General features: G+C 59.6%; 1 protein-coding gene across 1 annotated transcript; it reads left to right on the top strand.

The window, feature by feature from the left end:
• Window positions 1–240: 240 nt before the first annotated feature.
• GPR26 (G protein-coupled receptor 26) lies at window positions 241–19,194 on the top strand (the record flags this gene model as incomplete). Its single annotated transcript, XM_084246079.1, has 3 exons — window positions 241–908; window positions 10,089–10,202; window positions 18,966–19,194. 3 exons carry the CDS (start codon window positions 241–243, stop codon window positions 19,192–19,194), a joined length of 1,011 nt encoding a protein of 336 aa, XP_084102205.1.
• Window positions 19,195–20,361: the final 1,167 nt, after the last annotated feature.

The following is a 20,361-nucleotide window of genomic DNA, read 5'->3' as shown; positions in this document are numbered from 1 at the left end:
CCGGCGGCGGGCGCGCCGGCACCTGCCCGGGAGGTGGCGCGGGCTCGGGGCGGCCGCGCGCCCAGGTGCCGGCTCGGACGGCGGCGCGGGGCACCGGCGCGGCCGCGCGCCCTCCGGGAGCCATGGCGGCGGGGGCCGGGGCGCTCCGGGCGGCGGCGCCGCCGAGGGGCTGAGCGCACGGCGGGCTGCGCCATGGCGGCGCCGGCTGGGGCGCCCTGAGCGCCGGGGCGGGCGCGCACCATGAACTCGTGGGACGCGGGCCTGGCGGGGCTGCTGGTGGGCACGATGGGCGTCTCGCTGCTGTCCAACGCGCTGGTGCTGCTCTGCCTCCTGCACAGCGCCGACATCCGCCGCCAGGCGCCGGCGCTCTTCACCCTCAACCTCACGTGCGGCAACCTGCTGTGCACCGTGCTCAACATGCCGCTCACGCTGGCCGGCGTCGTGGCGCAGCGGCCGCCCGCCGGGGAGCGCCTGTGCCGCCTGGCCGCCTTCCTCGACACCTTCCTGGCCACCAACTCCATGCTCAGCATGGCGGCGCTCAGCATCGACCGCTGGGTGGCCGTGGTCTTCCCGCTGAGCTACCGCGCCAAGATGCGCCTCCGCGACGCGGCGCTCATGGTGGCCTACACGTGGCTGCACGCGCTCGCCTTCCCGGCCGCCGCGCTCGCCCTGTCGTGGCTCGGCTTCCACCAGCTCTACGCGTCCTGCACGCTGTGCAGCCGGCGGCCCGACGAGCGCCTGCGCTTCGCCGTCTTCACCGGCGCCTTCCACGCGCTCAGCTTCCTGCTGTCCTTCGTCGTGCTCTGCTGCACGTACCTCAAGGTGCTCAAGGTGGCCCGCTTCCACTGCAAGCGCATCGACGTGATCACCATGCAGACGCTCGTGCTGCTCGTGGACATCCACCCCAGGTGAGCGCGCGCGGGGGGCGCGGGAGGGCGCGCGCGGGGCCGGTCCCCACCGCGCGCTGCAGCCCGCGCGGCCCGGCCCGGCCCCTCCTGCGAGTCTCCCTTTCCCTTCGGAGAGCTGGGGGTGGGGGGAGCAGGTGCTCAGCGTGGGCCAGGCCAGGCCACCCCACAAAGCCGTGGGTGGAACAACGTCAATGCTTTGTGGAGCACCCGGGTAGAACTCAGAGGGGCGCTCCGGTGGTCTTGCACTTATTCGTCTGCAGTTTCACTTTGACACATGTGGGAAGAGAGTGATCTCGCAGCTGAAGGCTTGGAGGGTGTCCCCATGAGTCCCGGCGCCAGGTGGAGACAGCAGGGTCCTGCAGGGCTCCCCCGTGCTCTGCTGCCTGCACCGGCGCCTCTTGTCCTCCCATCCTGGGGGTGGGTTGGGGGCCTGGAGTCCTCTCTGCATCTGCCTCCAGAGGCTTTCCTGCAAGCGTCTCCCTGCCCGTCCCTTGTCTCTGCCCTTTCCTCCCAGACTCGGAGCCCGGAGGCTCCTGCCGAGGGGAGTCACCCCAGAGGCTCCCGGGACAGCCTGCTGACTGTCTCCCCGCCCTTGGCTGCTGCTTCTCAAGAAGGCAGCCCCCTCCCTGGGACAGCCCCTGGACGCGGGTGCCTAGGGACACCTGCCGTCCCGGGAGTTCTCAGAGAGAAGGGGAATTCCTAGCTGCGTGCCCTGAGCTCACCTCGGCTTTCCGTGCGAGAGCAGGAGAGTGGGGAGGGAAGCGGTGCTGGCGTCTCTGTGGTCCGCTGCTTTATCGTCCCAGGGAAAGGCAGGCCCCTCTGCTGCCCCGGACCCTGGACCAAGGGCCATTGGCTTCCAGGTGACGCAGAAAGTGAGGCAGAGAGCAGGGATTTGGGGAGGCCAGGGACAGGGAGCTAGTTTGGTCCCTAGGGGGTGAGTGTCCCCCTTCCCCGGGAGAAGCACCTCACCACGGACCGAGGTGTCAGTCTGAGCAACCTGAGTTCTTCCTGCCCGAGAGCAATGAAAAGCAAAGCCATGAACTTGACTGCGTGAGCACGCGGAAGGGCGGGCGAGCGTGGGTGCTCTGTCCCTGGAATTCATGCTGGACCCAGGCTTCCAGTCCAGAATCTTCCTCCTGGAATCATGACAACACATGTGCATGAGTGACTGCAGCCCATCAGTGCCCGGAGTGCACACGCAGGCACACACGCGTGCACACGCAGGCGTATACAGGGGTGGGCTTCGTAAGTATGACCCCACGTGTTCCCCATAAACCACGTGCGTGGTCTCCGTGTGCACACGTCCCGGGTGGCATGGTTGGTGCTGGTGCAGACACGGCTGACTCACCGTGTGCCCCGGCTGCTCCGGTGTCGTTTGAGGACCTGCTCCGCAGCCACAGAGCAGCGCTGCGCCGCCCATCCCAGGTGTGTGGGGCCCACTCCTGAGAAGGTGCATCCCCGGCCCTGGGGCTGGGACGGCCCCGGAGGTTGCAGGGCGAGACTTTGGGACTCGGGAGCCCTGGCCTGCCTCCTCGGCTGTGGCTCTAGCAGCGGCGGAGGAGTGGAGTCGGGAAAGTGACCAGTTCCTATTTAGACCTGGACACACCCGTCCTCTCCTCCAACCCCCGCGGAGGAGGACGGTGGCCACTTTTCAGCCCACTCAGGATGGAGGGCGTCTCCACTCCGGCCGCTTCCCACCCACCCCGGCCCAGGCCCACAGAAAGCCCCCGGGAGTCTTGGGGTGAGGCAACTGGCCTGCCTCCAGGCCCCTCAGGGGAGACCTTGGCCTCCTCCAGGTCTGGGTGCCTTGGGGTGGGCCTGCTCCCAGGGCCACAGGGCCTGCAGGGCGGAGGAGTAGCATCAGTCTGCTCTGGGGAGAGGGGGGGCACCTGGGCCAGGGTCGCCCCAGCCAGGTCAGACCTGCCCCTCTGGCCTAGAGCTGACTGGAGGTGCTCAGCAGGGGTGCCCGTGACAACCTGTCCTGAGTGCACTTTCTTGGTGGAGTGCCCCACACAGGAGGGCACCTGCTTCCTGACAGCTGATCAGTGCCCTCTCGGGGGGCTCCCCCAAGGGCTCGCAAGCCTTAGGCACTGAGGCTCCAGGAAGATCAGTCAAGTCTCCTGAGCCTGTTTGTTGCTGAGATTCGGGGTACATGGGGGTGCCAGTCCCGAGTCAGCAGAAGCCAGGCTTCTTGATCTAGCCCAGGGAGCCTGCCCAGGGACTTCCCCTGGGTGTCCTCACGGCCTCTTGGCTCCTTGTCCAGAGGGAGCTGCTTGGAGCTCCTGGGCCCAGGCGTGTGTCAGGAGTTTCCCACTGCTGCTGCTCTTTCTGCAGAGTCCTAGTGCCACCCCAAGGGCAGGGACCCCGTGCTAATGAAATCAGGAAGCCTGAGAGTCAGTCCCCCCTCCTGCCTTTCTGTGGGGCTTTCTTGAGCCCTGTATTTGGAGAGCAATTTGGAAATCCTACTCTTCACTACCCACCTGGTCCTCCAGCTGCTGGGTTCTGTTCCCCAAGCCCCTCTCACGGCCAGTTCTAGGCAGATCCCATGCCCACCGACCCCTTGGGCTCTCCCATGATGTGGACAGCTGTGGGGAGCTCCATCATTGATGGGGCGGCCTGGCTCCCAGTCTCTCGGAGGGCCACCACCTGCACCACAGTTAACATCAGCAGGGCAGGTGTTGTGGGGCATCGTCATCCTGCGGCCGCAGCCCAGAGGCAGGCCAGCGCCGGCCTGGAGGGGTCAGCATGGTGGCACAGCGGACGGACGACCTGCAGAGATGACCTCACTGTGCCCTTGATCTTACAGATGAGGCTCTCGGGAGGCTCAGGGAAGGGGGCGCACTTGCCCAGCGTGGCAGATCTCTAGTGTGGCTCCAGCCATGACTCATGCCCTTGCCTGCCCGAAGATTTGTGGCTGGGACAGTGTGCAGATGGGGGTCACAGAGGGCGCCACGAATACCTACAAGCTCCAAACCCAGCTTGCTCGCTGTTACGTGTCAGGTGAAATGTGGCCTCCTCTCCTACCTTGAGAAGCAAGCATTTGGGGCACTGCATGAGGCCAGATTGCAATTTAGACTCCCCAGGCTGCATGGACCGCGCCGGGCATATATGCGGTGAGTGGGCCCCAGACACACGGCACTACCCGCCACCCCCCAGGCTGTCCCTGCACGCGAGGGGTCTCCCCTGCATGCCACAGCACCTGCAGGTTGTGCACCCACAGCTCGTGCACAGGAGGCACCCTCAGGCCTCCTGCCCTGCATACAGGTGGCACCGTCCGCAGGCTGTACCTGGGGAGACCCCTCACCTGGCCCCGAAAGAGGTCAGGAATCCCCAGTCCAGGCCCTAGAACGTGCTCCGGACTGGAGGCGGGGGCTCTGGGAGGCCACCTCTTAGCCCTGTGTACTTTTTATTCTAGGAAGCGAAGGGTGTGCCCCTCAATGTCCAGGGCCCAGGAGCAGGACCCCTGGGCCCATGTCCTGACCCCCAGATCCCAGCTCTTCTCAAGCACTGTCCACTTGCTCCCTTGTGTTTTGTTTCGTGCCTCCACATGTGAGAGAACAAATGGCCCCTCTGGCTCCAGGCTGACCAGTCCTCGGGATCCTTGGAGACCCAAACCACACGTGTCGGGCATGGAGAGGGCTGGGGCTGCCTGGGCTGGTGACGTCTCGGCTGTTTCCACACTCTCCATGCCTCTGCCCTTACTGAAGCCCACTGGGGCCATCTCTCCCTCCTCGTGTCAGTGGTGGGCAGCCTCTTCCTTGGGCTCCAGGAGGCTCCTCACCGGGTCACAGTTCTGGGAGCCTCTCTGCTCCCCCACTTGCTTCCACTCTGGCCGGGTCACCTTGGGGGGACTTTGAGCCTCTGGCCTGTACACTGTGGGCTCTGTGAGGAGCCCGAGGATGCCAGCCTCCACTGCCGGGCCCAGAAATAGCTGGAGAATGTGTTTCTGTAGCTGAACCCAGCTGGCCCTCCGTCAGAGAATCCCTGGGAGGCAGCAGGGCCAGGGGGAAACACCCCAGATCATCGAGCTGGGAGACATGAAAAGTGAGGACTTGTGGCTCTGTTCTGACCCCCCTGGGGGAGCTCGGGCATGGCATCAACCTCCGACCCTCGCCTGCAAATAAGTAGCCTAAGCAAGGGGCTCCTTTTGGCACAGCTATGAAGGGGAAGTGGCAGCGTGTGTGACATGGTTGTGTTGCTCATTATGTCACCCCGGGAGCGGGTGCGCTGCTCCTGTCCTGTTCCCACATGAAGCCAATAGCAGCGGAAGGGTGGTGCTGCCCCCGGGGCCGGGGCCTCCCCTGCCTTCCTCATTCGGGCCGAATCCTCTTTCACCTGCCAGATCCAGAGGCTGAGCCCTCACACCGCTGGAAGGGCAGAGAGAAGGATCCAGTCTTTGCTTTTGGAGGAGAGCAGGGAAGGACCCAGCTGGTCCCTGAGTCAGAGCACCAGAGTTACCCAGTGCCAGCTCCACCTGCACCCCACTCTCCACGTCTCCGAGCCTCGGTTTCCCGGTGTATGAACTAGATCCAGAGCATGGCTGGGGCGCCGCCCTCTGGCCTGTGGCTGTATTACACATGATACAGAGTCCGGCCAGCCTGGCCCAGGGCAGACACATGACCAGGCCCTGGGCATACACCCACCCCGACACCCACCCATGCCAGATGCCATTAAAACCAGGAAATGCCTCCACCAGGTGTCCGTAGGCCCAGAGAGGATCCCAGAGCCAGCTAAGGACCCAGACTCAAGCTCAGACTTGCCCTGGCACTGCCCTTGGTTGCACCTCTCCCTTCCCTCTCCCTCCCTCCCTCCCTGCTCCTCGCCCACCCCTCCCCTCTCCTTCCCATAAATGCACAGGACAGACAGGGAACTCTTGCAGGGCAGGAGCCCTGTGGTTTGGGGTAATGCTGAAAGAGGCCAGTTGTTGGGCAGCACGTGTTGAATAATCCTGCGCGGCACTGAGCGCTTCTGAGTCAGGCGCTGGCCTGGTGCTTGTCAGATGTTCAGATGTTCATCATTCCCATAGAACCCCATGGCACAGTATTCTTATTGCCCTCATTTTGAAATGAGCACACGATGCACAGAGTGGTTATGTAACTTGCGTAAGGCCACACAGCAACGACGTGGGGCAGCCTGGATTTGAACCCGGAGGTCTGGCTCTGGTGCCACGCGCTCAGCTCCAGGCCGGTGGGAGGCTTCCTACCCAACACCTGGAGAGGCTTTTTTGGTCTGAGCTTCCAGGTTTGTAAGGCTCGCTTAGGAAATGTAATTTAGAACAGATTTCTGCTATCATCCCTTTTAAGGCATTCGCTTTAACATAATGATTGAGTTTTAATTTTCCTAAGATTTCATAAATGGTGGCTTATTAATTTATACCACATATTAGGTGTTTTCTGGGTATGAGACGAGCTTCTGCGAGCTCCCAAAGAAATGTCTCTGCAGAGCGCTTGCTGTTTAATTTTCCTTACTGCACAGAGCTTCGCAGGAACAAATGAAATTAATTCCCCATAGGTTTTTAGAGAGAAGGGGAGTGACCTTGACCATTCTGGCTTCCACAGTGTCCATTTCGTTCTTTAGAGACAGGACATGCCCCTGTTCATCCTGTGGAAGGCCGCTAATGCTTTCACCGGCATCTGCTTTCAATACTCCGCAGAGCCCATGTGTTGGGGGAAAGACCATCTGGGGGGCGGGGTGAGGGGGCTGTTGCTCCAGGGGAAATGGCTGGCCCCGCAGCCCCTCTGCAGGGATGCAGGTTCTTCCTGGAGGGAGGGGGCTGAGGCAGCACCTCCCTCCTTGAGAGCTTGGTAGCTGAGTCATTTCTGCCTCTGCAGTAGTGGTAGCTCCAGTGACAGCTGTTATGAAATCCCCCTTGGGTAGATGAGGAGCCAATTCAGAGAGGTTGAGTGACTTCCCTGAGGCCACACAGCTGTGAGGACAGAGCTGGGATGGACACCTAAGGCAGAGCTCACTTACTCACCAGGTTGTCCAACAAGATCTGAGGAGTAGACATTGTCAGGGTCAAGGTTGGAGGAGGGACCAGCCACCAGCTTCTGGTGCCACCTGCATGAGTCATTCATATGAATTTGGGGCTCATTTTTAAGGGGGTGCCCAGATATTCTTCTCCTCTCCTGGGGGGTGTCCCATGATGGCGGGGACACCTGGCTCATGCCCCAAGTCTCCAGCATGTCACATATCAACTGTGCTGAGAATCTTTAATATTAAAACAGTCCTGTGCTGTAAGGAACATACAAGCATGTTATGCCCGGGGTGCCCTGGGGTGCCAGGAATGGAAAGGGCTCGTAGGATGCGAGACTTGCAGTTCTAAAATCAAGACTATCTCTAAACCAAGATGATTGAGTCCTCAGGGCTCCCAGACCACAGGGCAGGGACAAGCTTTCTCCCCATGCCTACTCGTGCCCTGAGCACAGAGCCAGGGGATGTGGATAGAAAACTCTGCAGCAGAGCAGGTGCCAGTGCAAAGTGAGCAGACTGAAGACTTCTTTAGCTGTGAGGACTTTGGCAGCTGCCCTCCAGCGCCTGCCCCGGCTGGGGTGATGGTGCCTGGTGCCCTTCTAGGAGCATGTGATGATGTGGCGAGTCAGGGCTCTCTGGCCTTTGGAGTCATCCAAAGTCCTGGAGTTTGGGCCCGTCATCACCTAGTGACGGGCTGCCCCAGCTTGCCCGAGGTGGGAGTGATGAGAGGTTCCCAAATGCTGGACTTTCCATTTTATTATTTTTTTAAAGATTTATTTATTTTTATACAAGAGCTGGGGTACAGGCGAGAGGCACAGGAGAGTGAGAGGATTCACCAGAGACAGAGCGGGGAACAGAACAGGCAGATGACCGAAATACAGTGCTGAGGGGAGCAGCGGGCGCAACAGGCAAGGTCTGCCACTCCATGTGGGAATCTCCCTGACAGGCTGGGAATTGAACCCGCGCTGCAGAGGCTGCTGACAGCTTCACAGCGCTGCGCTCAACCCACTGTGCCACTGGGGAGGCCCCTGGACTTTCCATTTTAAAACTGGGACAGTCCCCGGCCCTCCACCCAGGGACACATTGGTCACCCTGCCGCCGTCACTCAGCAGCTGTGTGATCTCGAGCAAGTTACTCCTTTGTGCTTCGGTCTCATCTGAAATAAACAAAGAGCTTCATGACACTGTTGCTGGAGTTTGGGCCTTGCTGGTTGCTCCTCATAAGCCCAAACTCAAGAGACAGTGGCTGGTGGAAGGAAATCAGGTTTAATCAGGAGTCGGCAAACCTGTCCCAAGGGCCTCTTCCAAACTGGGGAGGGGCAGGCGCCGCTGTGGGGAGGACCAAGGAAGGGCCTGCGGGATTCCAGAGAAACGGGCAGGGATTCCGGGACCTGCAGTCACGTCCATTGTCTTCCCAGCGCGGTCCGCGGTCCTGGCGGTTCCGTCCTGCGCGGGGGGCGTCTTCTCACCGTGGGGACGAGGCTGCGGCTTGGCCTTGTCTTACTTCTCCTCCGTCTTGGTCTCGGCTGGTTTTGCCTGGTTTTCTGGTTTTGTCAGCAAGAAAAGATGAGCAGGAGCAGAGCCAGGAGGAGCAGGGCCAGGACGAGGAGCTGGGGTTACCCGGCCAGTGAGTCAGTTTTCAGCTTGTAGCGATGTAGTGAGTATTAAATAAAGTCGGGTTTGTGACTCCCACCACAGTATCTAGACGGTCCATAGTAAAGACCCAAGAAAAATAGTTCTTGTTAGGATTAGTTGTTGTTAGGAGTTAGCAATACTAGTCACGAGCACTTCTGCAGCACGACGTGTTGGTGCCCAGCTCACGCCACGGTGCCCAGCTCTCCCCGAGGCGGGAAGGCTCAAGCCCAGGGGGGATGCTGCACAAAATGCAGGGGCTTCAGCCCACGCGAGCATGGAATTGTCCGTCTGCAATGGAAAATCTGATGAGGAGGCGCTTCGGTTGAGTGTTAAGATGGTGGTTCTGGCGGAAGGGAGCGGGGGCGCCCCGGCATGGCAGGCTGCGTGTCTGCCCACGAGCAGTGGCCACTCCTGGTCTTCACTCAACCAACCGGCTGATTCTTGGAGCCAGGCACCTTCGCCCAGGCCTGGTTCTGCCACTTCCTGAGCTACTCTGTCCTTAATCTTCCTTCCTATTCATTTTTGAAATGATGTATCGTGCAAGTGGACAGCGGGAACGGCATCCACGCCGGCCTCTGCGTGGAGCAGGGGAAGCTTCTGGCCAGAGCCCTTCCTTGTCCAAAGGACCACGACAGACCACGTCTGACCCCAAGGTGGCGGGAAATGGGCGGCAAGAAGCTGACTCAGCTGGCAGGAGAAGTCTGTTCTTGAAAAGCCCCAGAGCACAGCGGAGTCAGGAATGGGGTGTGGGGAGAGGCACAGGCTCAAGCTCCCAAGTCCCTCCTAGAACGTGCATCCCCCAGGGACTTGGCACCAGTTGGCTTTGCCCAGCTTGGTCTCTGAAGGAATCAAGTGGCTTCTGCAGCCACCTCAGAATGTGGTGTCTCTGGCCCCGGTAGGCCGAGGCTGCGATGGATGAAGCAGGCTGGGAGTGTGGGGGAGAGCAGGCCCAGGCCACCCTGCTCCTGCAGAGACCAGGCCGTCCTGGGGCAGATGGGCCAGCGCTGAATCCCATGGACTGGGTTCAAATCTTGCCTCCACTTACCCACTGGGCAAATCATTTGGCTCCATCGAGCTTGTGGTTTTCCTTGTAAAGCAGGGCAGGTAGAAACTTACCTGGCGGGGAAAGCCCACCCAGCCGGTTAAATGCACCCAGAAGGATCAACTGTGGAGATCAGACTTAGACAAGTTAGGGAGTGTGGGCTCGGGGCTGCGCCTGGGGGGCGTCTGTGAAGACTGCAGTTACTAACGGTGAGTCCCGTGCAGTTGCTCTCGGGCGCTGTGCTAACTGCTTTGTGTGCTCTGGGCATCAAGCGCGTTTTGTGCCTCTGTGTGTGTTAGGCATTTAATTCTCAAACCAGCACTCCACTGCCTTTTATTATATTACTATCTACATTTTATAGTCGAGGACCCTGAGGCTTAGCGATGTCACCAGGGCCCAAGGTCACACATGCAGCCAGGACCTGCCCTAGGGCCTCTCTGGCCCAGTTCCTAGACTTGAGGTCTCTGCCGTGACCACGAGCGGCAGCTTGCTGTGACCTGGGATGAGCGTCACCCTCTCCCCTTCCTGCAGCGTGCGGGAGCGCTGTCTGGAGGAGCAGAAGAGGAGGAGGCAGCGCGCCACCAAGAAGATCAGCACCTTCATAGGCACCTTCCTCGTGTGCTTCGCCCCATACGTGATCACCAGGTGAGCTGACCGCGGTGCGCGCGGGGGTGAGGGCTCAAAGCAGGGCCCGTGTGATCTTGGGTAGTGCCAGCCTCACCATTTTTTTTTAAGATTTATTTTTGTGCATTAATGCATACAAGAACTGGGGTGTAGTTCAGAGTGGGGTGTAGGCCAGAGATGTGGAGGGTGAGAGGATTCACCAGAGACAGAGCGGGGAGCAGAACAGGCAGATTGACTGAAATCCACTGCTGAAGGGAGCAGCGGGGAGGCAGGAGAGGTTTGCTGCGCCATGTGGGTAGCTCCCTGGCTGGGGTTTGAACTCCTGTCACAGTGGCTGGTGATAGCTTGATAGTGCTGAGACGCAACCCCTGTGACAGTAGGGAGGACCAGCCTCACCTGTTCTCAGGTGGACTTGGCCATTTGGTGAGAAGGAGGGCTCATGCTTTATCTCTTTAACCTGGAAAGCTTTGCAAAAAAACTCCTGCTTGAATTCCCAATCATATCATTTAACCCTTTATCCTGGGCCCCACCCCTTAGAAGGCTCCAAAGAAAAGGGGAGAAAAGACAGAAAAGCATCTGCTGTGGCATGTGTCCTAATGCTGGTGGAGGCCAGCCCCCCGGTGGGGCAGCCCCTGTCTGGACACTGGTCAGCTACAAGGGCCACAGGCCATCTGCACAGGGAGCAGGGAGCACGCTCTGTGTCCTGCCCCAGGGCCTGGGGACTTCCACCTCTAGAGCAGGCAGTGTGGGCTTGACCCGCCCCTCCGGATCCCCATCGCCTCTCCCATCCATCAAGATCCCATGCTGGCTCAGGGCTGTGCCTTCCAAAAGCCAGCTTCCTCGAGCGATAGCATCTCACCCACGTGTTAGCCAGAAAAAGATACCTCTCGGTCAGCGAGGTGGACTGGAGGGAGAAGAAAAAAACCCCAGAGTCTGTGTCCAGAATGCCTTAGCTGGGCAGTGGATAATAAAAAGGGACTTGGATGTCTTGCTGGGAGCAGATGTTGAGCCTGGAAAGAAGGATCTGTGCAGGGGTGAGTGTGTGTGTGTGTGTGTGTGTGAGAGAGAGAGAGAGAGAGAGAGAGATGGGGAAGGGCACCACCCATCACCCCAGCACCCCCAGCATCCTCAGCTGGCAGGGACCCCACCTCACTGCCCCCTGGAGTGGGCTTGCAGGCCCCCACCCCCCCGGGAGGAGCCCCCGTGGACATCTCCATGTCCGTCTCTACACTGAGCTGAAGCTTAGCTTCCCCACAACTCCATCTTCTCCTTTCCAGATGTTCCACCTGGAGAATCTTCCTCTCTTTTCTGTGGCACTCCGTTTCCTCTGGAGAGATCCAGTGGGCCTGCTTTAAACATAGGAAAGTGTACAATCATCAAGTCTTCCTTCTAGAACTTTCCACCAGACCCTGACATTTTGTGTGGGATCTTTCTCCCTGGAGGGGCTGCTCTGCATTGTAGAATGGTAGCAGATCCCCCGTCTTCTACCCAGTACCCACAGTAGCACCCCCTCCACCCGATCCCCGTTTCGGACAATTGAAAATGTCTCCAGACTTTGCTAAATATTCCCTGGGGACTGGAGTTTCCTCTGGCTGGAAATCCCTGGTCCAGATACACCACACCCAGCCACCCTGCGTGATCAGGGTTTCCATGGGTCACTAAGCCCAGGTGCAGGGACAGAGGCGGGAACCCCCACTGCTGTCTGAGGGCACACAGCAGCGTGGTTATCAGCAGGGGCTGTGGAGTGTGCCCTGGGGTCTGACCAGCTCTCCTCCTCTTGCTATGTGACCTCGGGCCCGTGGCTTCACCTTCTCCGGGTCCCCAGCCTCTTATCTGTAGGCCAGAAGCCAGCAGAGCCTCCTCTCAGGGCGGTGTGAGGCTGAAGGGTCTTGAGTCTGTAGGACACGCGGGTGCAGGTGACGTCTGTGATCAGCATCCCCCCGCAGTGCCTGACCCAGGTCCGGCTGGTGCTTGAGGTGAATACCCTGGAAGGGAGGCACACAGCCACACCCCCCTCAGAGGCACAGAAAAGGGGACCTGTGGGCGAATGAGAACTGAATCCTCAGAGGAGAATAGGTAATAGGCTCCACCTTTAAGCTATTGGATTTTTTCTCTGGCTTAATCTCATTTCCCGGCAAAATTTTCCTTTTTTTCTGATGCTAGCTTGGTTCCCGCTCATGGTACCCAGAAAATAATGTTTCAGTAAAATTGATGGTCAATTCATAACTCAATTATGTTCCCTCCAAATGGAGTTGATGTATTTTGAGTTTTTAAAAACATTTGGCATTTATGGGGACGGATGGCAACTTACTGAGGAGAAAGAGCTATACCCAGTAAAGCCCTTAAATCCGGAGCACGGATCTGGGGGGCCGCCCCCCCCCCAACAGAGGCCGCCAGCTCCTATCCGGCGTTCTCAGAGACAGGAAGGCGCCATCCTGAGCAAACGTCATGGAACACACACACCCTCACTTCAGCACACATCTCTCTAGCACCTGTTCTAGGCAGAGCATAAAAGAGACACTGCAGAGGAGGTGTGGGCCCGTGAGGTGGTCCAGGACCTCCCTGCTGAGGGGGCTAGGCAGTCACTGCCCTCGGACCTGGAAGGAGCAGCCACATGAGCCAATAGGGACGGGGGCATGAGGGTGCCAAGCAAGAGCGAGCTCCCCCCCGCTGAGCTCACGGTCCAGGCTTGTGGAGTGGTCTGGCCAAGCAGGGGGACAATCCAAGCAGGAGGGACCCCAGGAGGCCTAGAGCCCCCACCCCATGGAGGCCTCGCCCTGGTGGCTTTGGGGCACTTGAACCTCACCCGTGCACCTCGAGCTGTGCTGCAGAGTTGAAATATAACTGGATTTCTAAGACTTCGCATGACAAAAAGTCCATATATTATTAAAAGTTACTAATTATATATAATTGTAATGAATAATCTTGGCAGTTCTGGTGTGGAATGGTGCTATCTTGGATATAGTAGATTAAATAAAACATAGAATAAAATATAAAATTAAATATAGAATTCAACTGACGTGGTCCTGCCTCCCAGGACACATTAACTTGCTCACATTGTCTTCTGGACCTTACGGCGCCCCCCAAGAGGTGGGCCAGGCAAGTGTGTGAACTGCACTTGCAGATGGGGAAACTGAGGCTCAGCGGGGCAGGGTTTGCACAGGGTCATCCGGCTAGTAAGGCACAGGGAGCCGGCAGCCTGAGCCCCTTGACGGCCTCTGCAGAGGCAGCTCACTGCCCGCTTCCTGCCCGTGGAAAGGAAAGGCAAAGCCCCCGGGGCGACCCCAGGCTGATCTTACGGATTCAGAGAAAGGACACGCTCCGGCCCTTTTGTTCAGGAATCTCCTTTCTTCTTTAAACCTCTAAGGCCCTACTCTGCCTGACGCTGTACACCCTCTGCACCTGGGTGATCTCCTCACCTTCAGGATGAGGAAGCTGAGGCAGGGCCAGGGTCCAGCCTCCCCTGGGCCAGCTACTGACTCAGCCAGCCCGGCCTGCCTGGCCCCATGGTCTGAGGGTGCCCCGTGTACACCGTGCGGCTCTGCTGGTCCCCTGAGCTGAGAGCAGGAAGCCTCCTGCTTCCCCCAGGAGGATGCGGGGTGGCACTTGGTGCCCACTCAGCACGGAAGGTGACAGCTTCCAGGATGATTGAGCCCAAGTTGCTGGAGTGTCATTTAAACTTCTCATCGAGCTGTCAGCACAGAAACCAACATCCTACACCCCCATCCTGCGTCTAGCAGGCAGCCCGCCCTGCAGCTCCCCCCTGGTTTGAGCCTCAGGAGTGGAGGCATGTCAGGAGTGTGGGGGAGCCTCAGGGCCCCTGGGAACATGGGGAGCTGCAGCTTCAGCGAACCGGGGAAGAGGAAGGCTCCACGGTGACAGCTGCTGCAGATCCCGCTGGCTGTATGGGCCCCTCCCCTGTCCCCCTCTGCTGGCCTCTGCCTGGCCACCTTCTCAGACAGTGAAGCCTCATTCCTGGGTCACGAGCCACCCAAAGCTCGCGATAGCTGCTCTGGCTTCTCTTGTCGGAGGGCATGGAATCTTTCCACCTACCCTGTCCACCTACCCTGTGGACACCTGGGCACACCTGGGAAGGGGCTGGAGACCTGCTCAGCTCTCCTGCCAGGTAGGTGCTGGGGTCCTCATCCCCCAGAGGTGCAGAGAGGGAAGATGGGGTGCCCGAGGGCAGGTGAGCAGTGCCAGGCGCAGTCATGGGTGGAGAGTGGCGTCGAGCTTGCTGTGGGTGGTGCAATCTCAGGGTCCCGTCACACCCCCAAAGCAGGGCGGGGCAGCCCTGGGAATGCGAAGATGCCATCTGCCAGGTTTTGATACGGCTTCTCACGCAAGCATCTTAGCGTCAGCCCAGATGTGGGTCCAGATGCCTGGGGTAGGGGCGGGGGTCCTTCTCTCCAGGCGTGCCAGCTTGGCATTGGGCTCGCTCCCCACTGCCGCCGGCAGCTGTGAGAGCAGGAGGGGCACAGCGCTGGCTCTGAACAAGTCCCCCTGAGAGAGACAGCCCCCCAGAGGCACCATCACGGAGGGCCTCACCTGCAGCTGGCGTGGTCACCTGGCGGCGGCGGGAGCCGTGTTTGGAAGCCTCCCCCTCACTCAAGAGAAGCCGCTGCCTTCTGTTCACACAACCGCAGGCTCCCCTGTCCCCAGGCCCTGGGGCACATCTGGTGAATTCCAGAGTGTTTCAGAGCAGGGTCTGATGAGACCAGCCTCAGCTTCTCCTCCAAAACTCTCATTAAGCATTTTCTGAATTAAAATTCACACATCTACAAGCATGTGTGAGGCTGTCATCTCCGCCGCAGCTTACAAGTGACTGTGGTTGTCCCAGATCATCGGAGCAAGGCTCTGAGGCGTCTGGGGGACCTGGCAGCATCACTATGGTGACTTTGAAGTCATGGAATGATGGAGATGGCAGAGGGGCTTAATGGGCAGGTGGCTCTCCATGTTAATCGTCTATTAATAAAAGTGTCTTTTCCATTCTATCGTTCACGGACCTGTGAAGAGCCAGCTTGCCACTCGCAGGTTTTCAAATACGGAGACTGAGTTCTCTGGAAGTCTTGGGACACATCGGGCAGGCTTCCCAAAGAATGTTGGGTGGCCCAGGTGATATTTGATGCACTCTGTGTGTGTGTGTGTGTGTGTGTGAGGGGGAGGGAGCTGGAGAGAGGAGAGAGCTGGTGCTGGCACAGGAGTTGGAAGCAGAAGGCCCCACTTTCACTTCCGAGCTGGGCCAGGACCTGGTCTGTGCCTGGGAGCCGGGTCCAGGAGGGGGACGGCAGCCCGCACTGGGAAGGGGCTTGGATGCTGGTGTCCGCAGCCCAGGGCTCAACTCCTGCTTCTTCCACCTCCGGGGCCGTGTGGCCTCGGGACAGCTCCCGCCAGAGGCGCCGGTACATCGGAGAGCGCGGCGTGGCGCGGGCGCTTGAGGAGTGTGTGAAGCGGCTGTCAGGCCCACGCCCCCGTGGGACCAGGGGAGACACGGGGTGTAGGACGGCTGGTATGGCCCATCCTGTGTTCACCCCAGGACTGTTTCCTCGGGGGCTCACTGCCAGCAGGGCGAGACATCATTTTCTTCAGAGGTTCAGAGAATGCCTCGAGCTCTAGGAGTGCGCTGCTTCCTCCCTCCAGAGACCCGGAGTGCAGGCTGCTGGGTGGGGGCGAGAGGTCCCTGAGGGTGAGGGGCGGCAAGGGGCCCAGCTTCTTGGCCTCCTCAGGCCTCTGCTGAGAAGCCGAACGAAGCAGGGGCCTGCCAGGGCCCCAGGTCAGAGGGCTCCCTGCCACCAGAAAGGAAGGGCCTTCCAGGGCACTCCCCGTAACGAACCTCAGAGCAAAGGGGTGCAGAGGTGGGGCCAGGCCAGCCGAGATGCGGGGGTAGCCTGCTCTGTCTCAGCCTGAGTCAGAAAGGTACACAGCTGGCCGCCCCAGAGCACATCTGCTCCGCGCTTCCCCTTTCACGACAGCAGCCACGCTGTGGCCCCATTCACGCAGACCTTGTCTTTACTGTGCAGAGACCCTATTCCCAGTAAGTCCTGCTCTGAGATGGGGAGGTAGGAGTCCAGCATATGAATCCAGGGGCTGCAATGCAGCCACAACAGGGCTCTGGCGAAAGGAAATAGAGTCCCGCCTCATGAACCCCGACCCCTAAGTGCAGGGCTCCTGGCTCAGAGCTGGGCTGGGGCAGGGCAGCGGAGCCCAGCAAACCACACCGCCAGTGTGGCGCCCCGTTAGACAGAATGCCTGCCCGGGGCTGGTCACACCAGTGCCCCATGCGAGCAGGGAGGGCCTGGGGGAGCAGAGCTAGACTCAGCAGGACAGGTGGGCTGGAGCCTCTCCCTCCGTGGTCCTCTGGAAGGGGATGTGGCCATCCAAACGCTGCCCAGGCCTGGAAGCACAAGGTAGCAGTTGCGGCATTCTGGGAATCCTGGCCCCCTCTGAGTCCCCTTCAACGTGTGGGGACTTGGCACTGCCAGAGCTGGGACGGGGCATTGCTGGCCACAGCGGACGCAAGAGGGCTGAGGGCCTGTGCACCTGGGAAAGGTGGGCAGGGCTCAGCTGGCCGCATCGAAACATGAAGGGGCACCCCAGCTGCCGCCTGGCCTGGCAGCCCGTCTGAAGCAGTGTCAGGCAGGTGCCCCCCGAGGCGTCTCTCTCCCAAGGCCCTTCTCAAAACAGAAGCCTATTGCACCATGGACAAGGGCGAGTGACAAAGGTCTGGGGACTGGCAGAGACTGGCAGGGACCAGGGCACCCTGGCAGCCCTGGTCAGGACTGGGTGGCACTGCGTTGCTGCGGAGAAGCCCCTCCAACACCTCATCTGTAAAATGGGAGTAACGGCATCCCCCTGCGCGTGCTGCAGGGTCAGAGAGCGTGCGTGTGGGGTAGTCGGCGAAGGAGACACAGCTGGGGCTCATTGACCCTGAGCCAGGGGAGTCCAGACTGTCCGTGAAATCTCTGGGCTAGAAATGCGATAGACTTCACCTCTTAATTATCTAAGTAGTGAAATTTTATTTTGTGAAATCTACAGAAACTGCAAAACAATCATTTTGATCTCGCTTAATGGCTTGAAGATATTTGGCTCTTTCCATAAAGCCTCTCAGGGAAGCGCACATGTGAAGACAGAGCTTAGCAGCGCACGGGCGGCGAGACGTTTTGGAAAAGCAATTTGGCTTCACATAACAGCGACGTGTTGGCATTCAGCGAGTCATTGTTATTATTAGGTGTGAAAGCTAAATTTGGGAGGAGGAGTTGTCCCCTTAAATTCATCACGTCCCAGAATAGATTTAATAGCAGAGACTTCTCGGGTGTGACCCCCTTCTGGGCCTCCACTCAGGCACCCCAGGGTGAGCACAGGGCAGAGGGCAGGGGCCGGTGGGTGCTGGCAGTGGGAAGCCGTGTCCGGGGCCCCAGCAGGGTTTCACGAAGGACCTCCTGGAAGAGGGGCCTGCCATGGAGACCCCAAGCGCCTCCTCTTCTCCCTGGGCTTGTGCTCTCAAACCTCAGCCCAGGGAAGCCTTCAAGGGACACATGAGCGCTGGCCGAGGCTCTGCCCGAGCTGAGTGAGATCCAGGGAGGCTCCGTCCTCTCTGTACCAGGCTCCTCTGGGACAGCCCACCCACCATGGGGCCACGGGCCTCTCCTGCAGGGAGAATACAGGGGCCAGTGCCCGGTCAGGGCACAGGGAAGCTGGACTTTCTCTCCCTGCTGACTTGCTGTGTGGTGCTGGGAACCACCCCCAACCCCCTGCCGGGCCTCGGTTTCCTTATGTGACAGCAGACAAGGAGAATGTGGCTTATGACCTCTAAGCTGTCTCCCAGCTCTGTGTGTCATTCCTACTCATGTTAATGTGAATATGGCCCGGTATGGCCAGGGGTGCTGGAGACCTGAATACGTGGCTTGACTTGGGGTGGATGCCCATCACACAGCATGGGGCTTTGACTACCACGGCTTGGCACTGGCACCATTGAATGGGGCTGTGCCTGGTACCAGAAGGATGCCGAGAATCATGCCCCTTTGACCCAAAGGCAGCACTTGCCCCCACCCCCTCCCAAAGACCGAAGGTCACCTGGAGGGTCCCCACCTATTGCTATTGTCCAGGGTCACCCGAATCCAGCTCTGGGAGGAGGCCTTCCTCGGCAGCAGACTCTTCCGGATGGAAGTCATACTTTGAGTTTGCAGCATGCTCACCACACCACAGTCAGCCCTTCCTCGCAGGCACCCCGCAGAGGGCAGAGCCAGGGCTTGAAGCACAGGACCGGGCCCTCGTAGTTGCAGCGACCGTAGTCATGACCTGCTCAACGCCTCGTTTCTCACGTACAATGTGCAGGCCCAAGGTCGGGGGCCGTCTTGTCCTGGGTCACACACAGGTCAGCAGCAGAGGGGGAGCCTCAGGCCAGGACAACTAGCTGTGAGCCCATTTCTTAGACGGGTGGTTTCCAGAGTCAGACAGACCTGGGTTCAAATCCTGCCTTTATAGTTGACTGGCCGAGCGACCTTGGGCAGATTACTTACCGTCCTTGGACATCCACTTCCTGACAGGTAAGGTGATGAGACCACCGCCCACGGAGCTCTCCAGGAAATCCCTGGTGCAAAGTACTTAGCACAGGACCCAGAATACAAGTGCCTGGTGAAATGTCCATTGTCAGGATTGCTGTGGTGGTAGATGGTGGTGGTTGTCATGGTTACTGAAGGCCTCTGGGGAAATAGGCTTGGCCCGGAAGCCGGGTGGGGGTGGGGATGGGGCCGTGCTCCTGTCAAGACCTTCCTCTCTCCGCAGGCTGGTGGAGCTGTCCTCAGTGCCCATCAGCTCCCACTGGGGGGTGCTGTCCAAGTGTTTGGCCTACAGCAAGGCCGCCTCCGACCCCTTCGTGTACTCCCTGCTGCGACACCAGTACCGCAAAAGCTGCAAAGAGATTCTGAACCGGATCCTGCACCGGCGCTCCCTCCACTCCTCAGGCCTCACAGGGGACTCCCACAGCCAGAACATTCTGCCGGTGTCTGAGTGAAGCCCCCGCTCCTGCTGGAGGGTTTGGAGAGAGACAGCTGGTGAGAAGAGGGGAGGGCGGGCTGGGGGCTCCCGGGTAGGCCGCCCACCTGGCACGCCCAGAGGTGGGCCCCCGGCTGGTGAACTGTGAAGCCTGCTTCCCGGCCCCTCCAGGCGGAGGCTGGACTGTCCCTGTGAACCATCGCGGGGCACGCTCTGGCTATTCCTCCTGAGAAGCAACGATGAGGCTCCGATGAGGTCCTTGACCCACCAGAGGCTCCCGGGATGATGCTCTGTGCTGTCTTGATCAGGGACGCAGTGCTGGTGGCAGGTTGGGGAGCATGGGGGCCTCCTGGCTGCTCCCCCCTGGACCCTGGACTTCGGGCACCATACTGAAGAGAGCGGTAGCCTTTCTTCCAGGGACGTCACTCAGCTGCCAGGGAGGCTGGCGAGGCCGTGTGTCCCATCACACCTGGCCTGGCTGGTCTGTTCCACGTGGTCACAGTGGCTGCCCGAACCCCAACATTAAGCTGGCACTAAGGAGACCGCGCAGCGGGGACTCCCGGGCCAGCATCCTCGGGCAGAATGTTTAACGACTAGCAGCTGCCCAGTTGTTGCCGACCCGTTGTCTTAGAAATGGTTATATTGGATTCTACTTTTGTCCTGTTCCCCACCCCTCCCAAAGCTGACATCGTGTGTATGGACAAGCTTAGCATGAAAATGGTTTGGACAGGCAGGTCCATGTGCGAATGTACAAGCGTTCTTAGAAGTCTGACCTTGAAGTCACCTTCTGGTTTACACACCATCAGGGCTGGAGCCAAGGAGAGGCAGGAGAAGGTGCCTGGCTGCACCCCCCCCACACACACACACACCTGTGGCCTGCATTGGCAGGAATTGTCCTGCCTTCACTGCACATCTTGTCCGGCACCTCCTCTGAGGTGAATGGCTGAGAACTGAGCTTTGCAGGGGTTAGCTTTGATTTTAGGGCGCTGGAGTGCTCCGTATCCTAGTTTCCGCAGGTCTGTCGGCAGTTCATGGAGGCTGTCCGGGGATGAGATGGCGCCTGTGGGAAGCTGCACGCGCATATCCATGCCCACCCGCCAGGGGCCTCATGATCGACTAAAACCCAAGGTGCAGGGACCGAGCTTTCTGCCCTTCCCGCCTCTGTTTGCCATTCCAAATGGTACAA

The sequence above is a fragment of the Talpa europaea genome (genome assembly GCF_964194135.1).
Source record: "Talpa europaea genome assembly, chromosome: 10".
Taxonomy (NCBI): Eukaryota; Metazoa; Chordata; class Mammalia; order Eulipotyphla; family Talpidae; genus Talpa; species Talpa europaea.
The sequence above is the reverse complement of the archived record's forward strand: the minus strand, read 5'-3'. Positions and strand labels throughout refer to the sequence as shown.